At 36.1% G+C, this 12,787-nt stretch overlaps 1 protein-coding gene across 1 annotated transcript in view; it reads right to left on the bottom strand.

Annotated features, from left to right (window-relative positions):
• Positions 1-12,787, bottom strand: part of LOC137656671 (fibrillin-2-like) — a 92,469-nt gene that overhangs the window by 11,292 nt on the left and 68,390 nt on the right. The window contains 16 exon segments of the mRNA XM_068390848.1: positions 442-549; positions 1,843-2,007; positions 2,505-2,613; positions 2,785-2,930; positions 3,715-3,960; positions 4,104-4,229; positions 4,453-5,259; positions 5,957-6,226; positions 6,609-6,747; positions 7,403-7,620; positions 7,763-8,287; positions 8,525-8,755; positions 8,977-9,084; positions 9,349-9,489; positions 10,492-10,670; positions 10,790-10,862. Coding sequence (XP_068246949.1) covers positions 442-549; positions 1,843-2,007; positions 2,505-2,613; positions 2,785-2,930; positions 3,715-3,960; positions 4,104-4,229; positions 4,453-5,259; positions 5,957-6,226; positions 6,609-6,747; positions 7,403-7,620; positions 7,763-8,287; positions 8,525-8,755; positions 8,977-9,084; positions 9,349-9,489; positions 10,492-10,670; positions 10,790-10,862 — 3,591 coding nt within the window.

Consider the following 12,787-nt stretch of genomic DNA (forward strand, 5'->3'; position numbering starts at 1 on the left):
CCTTTAGTGCCTCACTTACTCGCACCTCCTCCACCTCTGTTCACCAACACACAATTCTTTTCTTTAATTATCTTACAAACTTGATAGGTTCCAAGAAGCTGTTTGTAAGTTGAATTTTGTTAACTTTTGGCCTATCCTGAAACATAACTACAATTTCTAGCTATAAAAGTTGGCAAAAAGACCTGTTTCATCTGAAATAAATATCAGGATATTGCAAATGTCCTTTTGCTTACTGTATCAAATGATATAATATAATTTTATTACAGTATTTCTTTATCTTATTACAGTATACAATCTTTTGATACAATATCTTAGATTTATGATTTCAGTTGGATTTGTATTTGTATCTTCGAATGTTTGTAAGTCAAGGACCTTATGTATTTTATTAAACCTCTGATATAACATAAACAGAGCTGAAATTTTTAATGGTCTTCAACTTACGTGAGCTTCTGGGAGGGCAGCGCTCACACGATATTCCCCAGGCTGCTCCAGAAGAGCAACAGCATTCTTTCTTCAGTATTCTTACTGGCCGTGGGTCAGAGCAAATACCTTAAAATAAAGAATATTCTACATTAGTATTTGTAGTAGGAGATGATAAATGTTGAAGCACTGATTTAAAAGCTCAAGATAGATATGACTGGCAAAGTCTAACCAAGGCCCTTTGTGTCAATAGGCGTAGGAGGAGATGATGATGATTTGATCAAACTGAAAACATTTAGAAAGTATAAATATGAAGTAACTTACTTTGTGCCCATCACATTGCCTGATGGATTCCATAAGCATTTTTTTTCAAATTAAAGAGCTACACATCATTCTTATTCTTTTATCATTAATATTAGTATTAATAGTAGTATTAGCAGTAGAAGTATCTCACACATAGCAAGACAGGTCTGGAAACATCCAACCAGTAGTACTATAATAATCTTCATCTGTGAAAACCTGCAGGGCATTTGTTTCAAAGTTGTTGATACTTTCATCGAAATGACAAAATATCTTGATTTATTTTGTGGGGCATTTTTTAAATTCTATTATGCTAATGTATAGATTTATGAAAATCTATAGTAAGGACACTATAGTTTAGTTGTAACAAAGTAAAACACTTGTAGTTACAGTACAATATAATCAGTACAATATAAATCTAAATATATATTTGTAAAATTTGTAATAATACTATTTGTATAATTGCAGTCAATTGTAGGTTCTATGATGCCAGAATGATTAAATTACTTTCTCATGCAAACAGATTCTATGGTGTTTTTTTTGGTCAAAATCCTTTGGATTTCAGAAATTATGAGTTTGATTTTTAATATGAAGTACTGTACATTTGAAATTACAAACAATTATTTGTTATCTGCCATCTTAAATGAGATGAGGCAACCAAGTTACTTTTAGTCTAACAAGGCAGGTCTGATTAATTTGTATTTGGTAAAGGACAATGTATTTGTTTTAAATTAAAGCTGGAGAAAGATATAGCTGGACAGCTACAAGGGAAGAGATCAGAGGCAGAGAAGAATAACTAGCAGAAAGATCTCTTTGTGAGTGGGGCGAGATCGTTTTCTTTTGTAATAAGGAAACATTTGTGCAACTGGGGAGACATTGTATGGAAACGGATAGTATTATGATTAATTGTTCTATAAGAAAGATATTCTTCATGTTATGCAAATGAAATTTATGGCTGAATTGTAAGTGACCTTGAGCAAACATAAAAAACCTTGTTTGATAAAAAAATTCACTAATATTCTTTAAAATAACTCACTAATATTCTATTAAATAAACCACGTAAACAAGTACTGTTGAATGTACATACTATATCATCCCTATGTACATAGAAAAATATATTACCTCGTCTGAATTTTTCATAGCACTCATCACGTCGCTGATCTATACATTTTTTTCCATCCGGACTAATTTCAAAACCTGGGGGGCAAACACATTCGAATGTTCCTCGTCCATTTATACATTCTCCATTTTCACATATGTCTTCTATGGTGTAGCATTCATTGACATCTGAAATGTGAGAAAAAATATTAAAAATCTTTCGAATACTGTACTGTATAATCTTCTCAAGACACCAGAAACTTAAATGACCCTCCTTTCATATAAGCTAAACTTCCATGACTCTCTTGTCATATAATAACATTTCTTAAAAAAGGGATTTTGACGAAGGAAAAATCTATTTCTGGGCAAGAGACCCGTGTCGCCCAGTGAAATGCTCCTTTAGCACCTTTTTTAGCAGTTATATACCTTAGAAATGGTGCTAAAGGAGCATTTCACTGGCCGACATGGGTCGGAGCCCAGAAATTATAATTTTTCATTGTTATAATTTGAAAAAAATAAAATGAAAGTATTATATATATTAGTTTCAGACATTCAATTTGTAAAACTAATTACTGACTCAGTATATTTTTTACTTCTATAATAATTTGAGAGAACAATAGCTTCTAGGGCTGGTGAAATGTATTAAGTACATTTCAGACCTGTCATAATGAAAAACTGAAACATACCAATACAGCTCATGCCATCTGGGGACAGCGTGAAACCTTCAGGGCAGTCACACACAAATGAACCCATCAAATTCTGGCAACGTCCAGGTGAAGGGCAGACATCTTCACGCTGTAAAGGAAAAATCACGAATCAAGGAACAGAGAAAATCACACAATTTGCAATAGTGTAATTTATTCTAATGATTAGCTAAATAACCCCAAAACTATGAGCAATGATTAGTACTTTAAGAAAAAGTGAAATCCAGAAGTACCACTAGAAGGTACAAAAAAAATAAAGCACCTCGGAGCATTCGTTTATATCTCGACACTGTTCACCGTCTGCTGTGAGAGTATAACCATCCGCACACTCGCAGGTAAAGGAGCCCTCAGTGTTCCGGCATCTTCCGTTGCGGCAGAGTCCAACTGTTATCAGGCATTCATTAATATCTGTAACAAAATTGCAAATTGTGAAAGATTTTAGGAGGAAGATTTAATGCTTAAAATAAAATCATGTTATCAGTGCTAAAATTGAATTTCAAAAGGAGGAAAAAAAATTAATCACACAATACTTGAAAGCTAAGGAAAAAATCTAATACAAACATGGATGAATCAGTAAATAAGGCATGTAATGGAATACCAAAACCTAGCTTCAGGAGTCAGGCTTTCTGATAAGTACTGTCACAAAATTTTCAAAGAAAGAATTACATGTTTTAGTAACAACTATAGCTAAAATTTTCAAGACATCTCTAATTTAATAGTATTTGATTATAATTTACTGTCGAAACTAAGCTCCAATTTATATTTATTATCCAATTTCTAAAATTTGTTGGTAAAATGCTTCTTATCTAAGCAAGCAACTTTGGCCAAACTGCCATAAAATTGAAGCTGATGAAAAAAATTGATCTTGAGGTTACTTTTCTAAAAAATATACACGGAACGAACAAAGCTTCTAGTAGAGCTATAATAAGCAAAATGTGGGATAGATGGAAAAAATTGACAAAAATGTAAATATTGAATAAAAAAACATTTAGCAAACTCAAGGGAAGACTTTGGCATTTGTTATCCACAATGGGCTTGAATAAATTTCTTTTAACAAGTTTCATCTAAAATATGGCAAAGCACAAAGTAGGAGGAGCTTAAAGACATTTTATTACACTGAATAAAATCTCTATCTTCTTATCAAGCCTTAATAATTAAAGCAAACTCCAACAATCGTTCCTCATGTTCTTACCAATGCAATCTCTGTTGGGGCCTATTTTGAAACCTCTGAAACACTGGCACCTGAAGGAACCCATTGAGTTGATACATGTACCATTATTACAAATGTCTGGAGAACGGATACATTCATCAAGGTCAATACAAGATGAACGGTCGGCTGTAAGCACGTAGCCAGGGTCGCAAATACATTGAAAACTTCCTTGGAAATTGTTGCAGACACCATGTTGACACACACCTTGCTGTTCACACTCATTGATATCTGTAAGGTAGCAGGATCATGAAATTTCTATACTTTGAACCCTAGGAATTATACTGTAGATACATCATACAGATCAGTATACAGAATTAATTTTTACAGAAACTGGAGGAAATTACAATTTTCTATATCAGAATAGCACATACCAATACAATCATTCGTAAGCTTGTTAATCCTGTATCCTGTGGGACAAGAGCAACGATAACTTCCAACAGTATTTTCACACTTTGCCAGTCCATGGCATGGAGCCTGTTCAGTACACTCATCAATATCTGTGAAAATAATTAATTACATTACACAACATATTTTTTAGTTTTAAAACTTTAAATAGCACAAATATACACTAAAGTTAAAAGAGAAACAAGTTTGAAGGCATATTTATCACAAGAAAGGGGAAAGAAGCATGGCAATAATATTTCTATACAATATCTTATTTTCACACTGGATTTTCCGAGTTGAAAATGAAAATGTAATGTTAACCCTATCATCACTTACCTACACACATATGACTCGGGTCGTCGTACCGAAAACCTAAATTACACTCGCACCGAAAAGAGCCCATTGTGTTGATACACCGTCCATTTTTACACATCATGTGTCCCATCAGCTCACATTCATCGAAGTCTTCTTGCCGGCCAGTAATAGGATTGTACACTTGACCAGGATCAACTGGTTGTCCTGGACCTATGGGCAATCCATCAGGTCCTAATGGTCTTCCATCTGGTCCTATTGGTCTTCCATCTGGTCCAACAGCAAGAGGTCTACCATCAGGTCCACGGGGAGGTCCAATTGGCCTTCCGTCAGGTCCAACTGGTCTTCCATCAGGTGCTATGGGCCTTCCATCTGGTCCAATGGGTAAGGGTCTACCATCAGGACCAAGTGGTCTTCCGTCAGCCCCAATGGGATACCTAGTATCAGGCCCGAGAGGTCTACCGTCAGGTCCAAGTGGAGGTCCAATTGGTCTTCCATCAGGTCCAATTGGTCTACCATCATGTCCGATTGGTCTACCGTCAGGTCCAATGGGTAAGGGTCTACCATCATGACCAATAGGCCTTCCATCAGGACCTATTGGATATGGCGTCACTGCAGGTCCATCTGGCTGGCCAATTGGCCTTCCATCAGGTCCGACTGGTCTTCCATCAGGTGCAATAGGTCTCCCGTCAGGTCCAATTGGAAGAGGTCTTCCATCAGAACCAATAGGTCTGCCATCTGGCCCAAGGGTATACCTGAAATCCTCATCCACAGATCCGGCCGGAAATCGCGGAATGGTGCCACCAGAGTAACACAACAAGTTATACTCATCTGCAATTAAATTTGTGATTCTCAATTAAATTATCAAAGTTTACAAAGAATGTTTAAATGTAGTGCATATCATCTCAAAATACTCAAATAATTTACCGTACTCTTACAACAACAATTAAGCTACTTTACAAAGGCCATGAAGTGTTACAGATATAGTTATCTAAAGAAACTTTTACTTCTGCAAAAACTCATAAATTGCTTAGAATATTCTGTAACTTACATCCCGAAATGAAACTGAAAACGAATACTGTAAAAGTAAGAGAATAAAAAAACCTTTTCTGGGTCGACCTGTGGCGGCCAGTGAAAAGAGTCCTTCTTATATATCTTTTCTGATAAAACCTTCCAATTATACCAGAGAAAGATAAAAGCATGGAATGCTGAGGTTACAACCCTCGCGCGAGCATTTATCTTGATCTTACCAAAAAAGTTAACCAAATATGTATAATTTGACAGTAAAATAATGTACAGTACTGTAATGATAACCTGTTTCATTGGAGGGTAATGACATGTAACCAAATTAACCTAACCTAATTGAAATTTCCTTGTCTTTCTTGATTAAATAAAAGTCTGATGATTTCAAAAGACGAATGAATAAGTTCAACAATATTCAAAATATGGTTTTCTAAAACAATTGTTGTTTTTCCCATGCAATCCATTGCCTTAAACTTTTTTCACAGTACAATTGTGAACTACTTACATGAACCCTTTGCAGGGCAGGGTTCACAAACGAAACCCCAAGCTGCACCCATTGAGCAACAACATTTCATTCGCGTGATGTCTGACCTCATGGGTAATGTGCAGTTTCCATTGTCATAATCCATGTAGCACGTTTCCTGTCGCATATCAATGCATTCTGCTCGGTTCGGTAGCAACATATACCCTTCGGGGCATTGGCATTCAAATCCTCCAATTGTGTTGATACATCTACCATTTTTACATTTGCTCTGATCAGCACACTCATCAATATCTGAGAAGAAAACATTAAGCTTAATGACAACGTGTTTTATAAGTCACCAGCTTCATTTCTAACAGGTAATTTTTACATTTTTGTTCAATCCCATCAATTTGAATTTATTTCAATAGATAACTTTATTTATTCGACTAAAGACTAGCAAAAGGTATAAGCTAGATAACATACTCTAAGAATCCAAATCAAATGATAAAAAGCAATTTTGTTCAATTCTATGAATCATGAAGATGATCAAAAATGTATCTAACTTCTATATGACAAAAACTTCCCAAAAATAATTTGAAATTACAAATATTCTTTGCAATTATTCTTTAGATTTGTGATGAAGAGACTGGACATAACTGGTACCCTCAAAAGCTTAAAAGGGTAAAGAACTAACCTACACACAGGGAACCTTCGCTGTTGAGTGTGTAGCCTCTGTAGCATGAACACATGAAGGAACCAAAAGTATTGGAACAACGACCATTGCCACACAAATTCTCCATTTCTGCACACTCATCAATGTCTTCAAGGATTACCTTTGAATTAAAAATTGAATTCCATGCATGATAAGGAGACAGAAATATTATTTGTTAATCTATAATGATAAAAATTTGGATTTGAAATATCTGAAGAATTGGAATCATCATCTCCAACTCAAAACTTTGAACTTAACCCAGTTAGGGAATTAGAACAACAAGAATATGCTCCATAACACATCCTCACCATAATAAAATATGAAAAGCAATATATAAAATATTTAATTGTGTAAAAGTTGCATCAAATCTAAAGCTACAATATTTTTCTTGTTACACAGCTCGTAATAATAAGCAAGCCATGAGGAGTATCTCACTCTGTCTCAAAGGAATTCATATTTTACTATCTTGGCACAACAAAGAGATTGTGAGAAAGAAATTAAGGAAAGGAAAATTTGTTGATTTAATTTATCTCAATTTTTCATGTTTAACCTAGGGAATATCTAGATATAAAACATTCAAATGTGTACTGTCACATTTCAATAAAAAAATTATGCATAAAAGCTTAATTACATCTCTAATAAATGCATCATGTCAACTTACTTTACATCATAGAAAAGTATATATTATTATGACGGGAATCAATGAAAAAAAATAATAACAGAACATCTACAGTATTGGTTTATGTCAAACAGTAAATGTCATCTACTAGACTTACTGTGATGCTATTGGGCCTGAAACCTTTTCCATTAGGGCACAGTGTCTTATACTCCTCTGTATCCTCTCGAGGGCAAACTTCACAAAGAGGTCCCCAAGCTTTACCAACAGAGCAGCAACATGTAGCCCTAGTTACTGGGTCTCCTAATGGATCTCGACAAAGGCCTCGACCTCCTCTCACGTTAACGACATCCAAATAGCATTCCCCTTCTCGGCGATCTGAACAATGACGGAAGAGACAAGAAATTACACTCTTCCTTTGGATAATTTTGTGGTAAACTTGAATTTAATATTTTGTTGTATCTAAAATTTCACTTTTAAGACTACATACGTGCAACAGAATTGCAAATATTTGACTTACCTACACAGCCATCCCCTGAGCTGATAAGCTCATGATGAGGTGGACATTCACACACGTGTGTTCCTTGTTGATTAATGCATGTTCCATACTGACACACATCAGGGTTCTCACACTCATCAATATCAGTACAGTTTCCTCCGGTTTCATCTAGATGGTAACCTTCATCGCAGATGCATCGGAACATTCCAAAGATATTTTCACACTGTCCAAAAACGCACAAATTGCTAAACATGTCGCATTCATCAATATCCACACAAGCCTGTTCATTGTGTGGGTCAGGATGCATGAAGCCCATTTCACAATCACATTGGAATGACCCAGGGTAGTTGAGGCACTGGCCATTTTCACAATGTGTTGGGTCGTGGGTACACTCATCGATGTCTTCACAGAAAAATCCATCTCCTCGGAAACCAGAATCACACATACACTTGAAGGAACCATCAGTGTTGATACACTGTGCATCTCGATCACAGCCACCATTATTTGTAAGACATTCATTGACATCTCGGCATGTTTTTCCATTTCCTAAGATAATGGAACAGCAAACACTAATGAAGTCCAAAAGCTATACCTTGGAAGAGAACTCCAAAATATGACAAATGACTGGATACACAAATTTAGATGATTTGATTTAGAAACAATCATAATGATAATATGAAACCATTGTAGATGAAGTTTTGATTCCTTTGGATTCTTATTACTGTACTACTATATATATACCTATGAAATATTAATTCATTAGACCAGACATAAAAATCTTACCTGTGAAACCATCCTTGCAACTGCAACCATAAGTTCCATCAATATTAAGGCACTCTGCATTGGGATCACATTGAAAAGTGCCCATTGCACATTCATCGTCATCAGTGCAGCCGGGACCAAGTTGTGATTTCACACTGTAGCCATCTTCACATCTACAGGCAAATGATCCTACTACATTGTCACATTTTCCATTCTGACAGAGATTTGGATTCATTTCACACTCATCAACATCTGCAACCATACAATTACATTAATTCAGGTGAGGATAATCATCTTAAAATTATAAACTTTTCATCACTGAGAGAAAGCAGTTTATTGGCTACTTTATTCATATCTAATCAAATACAGTACAGTAGTTTCCTTATCAAAAAGGTACATATGAATTTTCAAAAGAATAATTTATGATGGTAAAAAAACATCCCACATGAATCATGAAGAAGACGAAGTCTCACCCAAACATCCTGGACCTTCTGTATCTGGGATAAGTCCTCCATCACAGGTGCACATGTATGTGCCAGGTGCATTATTGCAAACACCCCCAGAGCAAATTGCTGCCTTCTCTATGGAAATATTAAAAAGGTTTGCTATTAAACATGCACACAACACTAAATCTCCTGGAAAATGAAATGCTTAAGATACTAGAGTAAATTCTATCAAAATACCAAGTTGAAGTATAAACCTTGGATATTAAAATTCTAATATGAATGATGATTTATATGTATCTGGAAATTGGCAAACCTTTAAATTTGGCGAAGAGTGCGCAGGTCAATCTAGCAACACTAGCTTACAACAATGATGATGATATGACATGGAAGAGGGCCAACCTTTGCATTCATCAACATCTGAGCAGGAACGTCCATCCATTAATAGCATGTATCCAGTTGAGCACGAACAGGAGAAGGCCCCCGGAGTGTTGATGCAAATGTCGTCGCAGCCGCCATTGTTCAAGCCGCACTCGTCTATGTCTGCGAATCAATGAAAATGCTACCAAAATTATTATAATATAGTAGTATTAACTGCATGTTAATGTGCACAGTTCTGACAGCTTTTCAAAAGAGTATATAATGTTCTAGTTTTTAATGTACATTCAGTTTTTAATGTACATTTAGTTTTTAAAGATACTGTATTGCTTTATAGTATGCAAAGTCTTGCCTATTTTTATGAACCATTTTACCAATAAACTTTTCTAATCATGGGATTAATCAGTACAGTAGAAAATTGTTATCAATAAAATTGTCATGACTCTTGTAGTTAAAATGAGAAACTACAATGGAATCCTAAAAACAAATTTTTTTGTCTTTGAGTGACTAATCAAATGGTTTTAAAAATATGTAATTCCTTCCCACAGAATAATAAATGAGAGTTGTTTTTTTCATGAAATTTACATACAAAAACATCCAATAACTCTTAATTTTACTGCTTGAAAATTGTATACCATTAATTAATATTTCATGAGTATATTCCTGTTTCATATTGTAAATGTTGTCTTACTTACTGAATTAAATTATACAAACGCCCTTGTTAGATATACGACACCAACAAGGTGCTCGCGCGAGGGTTGTAACCTCTGCATTCCATGCTTTTAATTTTCTCTGGTATATTTGGAAGATTTATATCAGAAAAAGTACAAAGAAGGACTTTTTCGCCGGGCGTCACAGGTCTCTCCCCAGAAATAGATTTTTCCTTCGTCAAAATCCCTTTTATTACTGTATTTCTCCATGAACGTTTGATACAATATCAGATTTATAATTTCAGTTGGATTTGTGTCTGTATCTCCGAATGTTTGTCAGTTGAGGACCTTCTGTAATCACCAAATTTTCTTGCACCCATTACTCTGTACTTGCAAATGCTACTCATACAGATGTGGACTACACTATTTTACTGTATCTTATTGGACATGCATATAATTCCAACTATGCCAAAACACAATTCTGAAAATTGACTAAGATTTAAGCTTCTATATTTACCTTCACAATGGGATTTCTGGCCAGTTTGCTGGTACCCATCATTACACATGCACTGGTAAGTTCCCATCATATTTTCGCAAACACCGTTCGAACATATTCCCGAAGTTCTCGAGCACTCGTCTATGTCTTTGCAATACCGCTGGTCTGGCGCTAGCTCGTGCCCGGGTGGACACTCGCATCTGTGTGACAAAAAATAAGTATCTCAGCTGAGCAGCAAATGGGTAATGAGTCCTCTCAAGGATTCATTCTTGAGCCAATAATTCAATGGAAGGATCAATTTATACAATAATTGTCTCACCTGAAACTTCCGGGAGTATTGATACAGTGTCCTCCACGGCACAAACCTGGGATTCTCTCGCATTCATTAATATCTGCAAGAAAAACAAAGCGATGTAATTGCATGCTCTGTTATGAGGTGTTTTGAGTGTATCAAGAATTACAGTACCAGACTCTCATTCTCACGAAGGAAAAGAAAAGTTTGCAGAACTGAGGTTACATAGTTGATGAAATACAATATTTATGTTAATAAACTATAATGTGAGTTTATTATAAAGTTATATGAATGTATTGGAAAGCTATATTCTAAGATACAATGACTCCAAACTGCAAACTATTGTCACAAAATCTTATCAAACAATAAGATATGAATAAAAAAAAGTTACAAAAAAGAAAAAAAGTCAAGGCATTTTGCATAAAAAAGGGATTTTGACGTAGGAAAAATCTATTTCTGGGCGAAGGACCTGTGCCGCCCAGTGAATAAGCTCCATTTAAGCACTTATTCTTAGGTAATTTACTGCTAAATATACCAGAGAAAAAATGTAAAGGAGTGCTAGGTTAACTAGCTCGCTCACCTAATGGTGTCGGTATAAAATTGGGCGTATAATCCAGAGGTCCCGCACTATTTAGATTAATCCACGACAGAGAACCCCAATAGAGGAGAGCCGTTCAACCTCACTCGGTACTACTACAATGCATCCGCTCAGAACCCAACTCCTTAGCACCCAAAGTTTGGGGACTCCAAGGGAGAGGAGCTGGGAGGGTTCACTGGGCGGCACAGGTCCTTCGCCCAGAAATAGATTTTTCCTACGTCAAAATCCCTTTTCTGGGCTCGAACCTGTGCCGCCCAGTGAATCTATACAAGAGAAAAATGTCACCAAACTTGCAAAATAAAGGAAAAAACATAAGCGTAAGAGAAATACAGGATGCTTTAATCAGAGATGAGTACCAAAAAACAATTATAAGGGTATCTTAAATATGAACATAAATCCAATAAGGTAGGTATAATAATGCCGTGAGTGATAATATATACAGATACTCAGGAGCATAAAAATTTACAAATATAATAACAGTATTCAGGTGCGAGACCAACGAATACAATAGGGTATAAATGAGGCAGGTAAGAGGGAGAGATAAAGAGTCAAGGCATTAACCTGTGAGTTACTCGGGAGTAACTACGCTCCCTGCGGCTACTGTAGAAAATTTTAGGGCTTCCAAATGTTTAAGGTAGTGTTTCTTGAACACTGACGGTGATCTCCACCCTGTATACCTGGAAAGGTCTGTAAAATTCATGTGGTGAAAGAAGTTCACCGAGGTGGCAACCGCCCTGATATCATGTGCAAGAGGAAAAGAGTCAGGGTTAGCTTGTTTAATAAAATACAAAATTTGTTGCCTGATCCCTTTAATAGTAATGGTACCGCCTTGTTCTCTAACGAATAGAGGCCCCGAGGAGTTAGAGGAGGTCCGGGATAGATAAGACCTAAGAGTAGTGACAGGGCACAGCGACGGATCTTGCGTGAGGGGAACAATTTTCCAGGAGGTCCATCTGTTTTGAGGGTCTTCATTCTTAGCCAAAAAGAATTTGTTAGGAGAAAGAAGGACCTCTCCTGAAGGCAGAAAGTCAATATGACCCGGGTCTCTCGACAAGGCTGCCAATTCAGAAATTCTTGCCCCGGAAGCCAAGCTCACTAGGAAAAGTGTTTTCCTGAGAAGGGGCATGTAATCACAAGAACTGTTAATGGTATCGGAAGCCAATTTGAGTACGTCATTAAGGAACCAGGTCACCGGGGTAGGACGAGTAACCGGTTTCAGTCTGGCACAAGCTTTCGGAATTGAAGCTAACAAAGAGTCGGTTAAGTCTATGTTAAAACCCACTAGGAAGATCTTTTTCAGAGCCGATTTAATAGTGGTGATAGTATTGGCTGCCAGACCTGATTCTAATAAAGATCTAAAGAAAGTGACTGTAAGGATCAAGTTCATACAGTTCACGTCTGAGTCTATTAAAAATTTTGCCAACTTT

The sequence above is a fragment of the Palaemon carinicauda genome, chromosome 17, assembly GCF_036898095.1.
Source record: "Palaemon carinicauda isolate YSFRI2023 chromosome 17, ASM3689809v2, whole genome shotgun sequence".
Taxonomy (NCBI): Eukaryota; Metazoa; Arthropoda; class Malacostraca; order Decapoda; family Palaemonidae; genus Palaemon; species Palaemon carinicauda.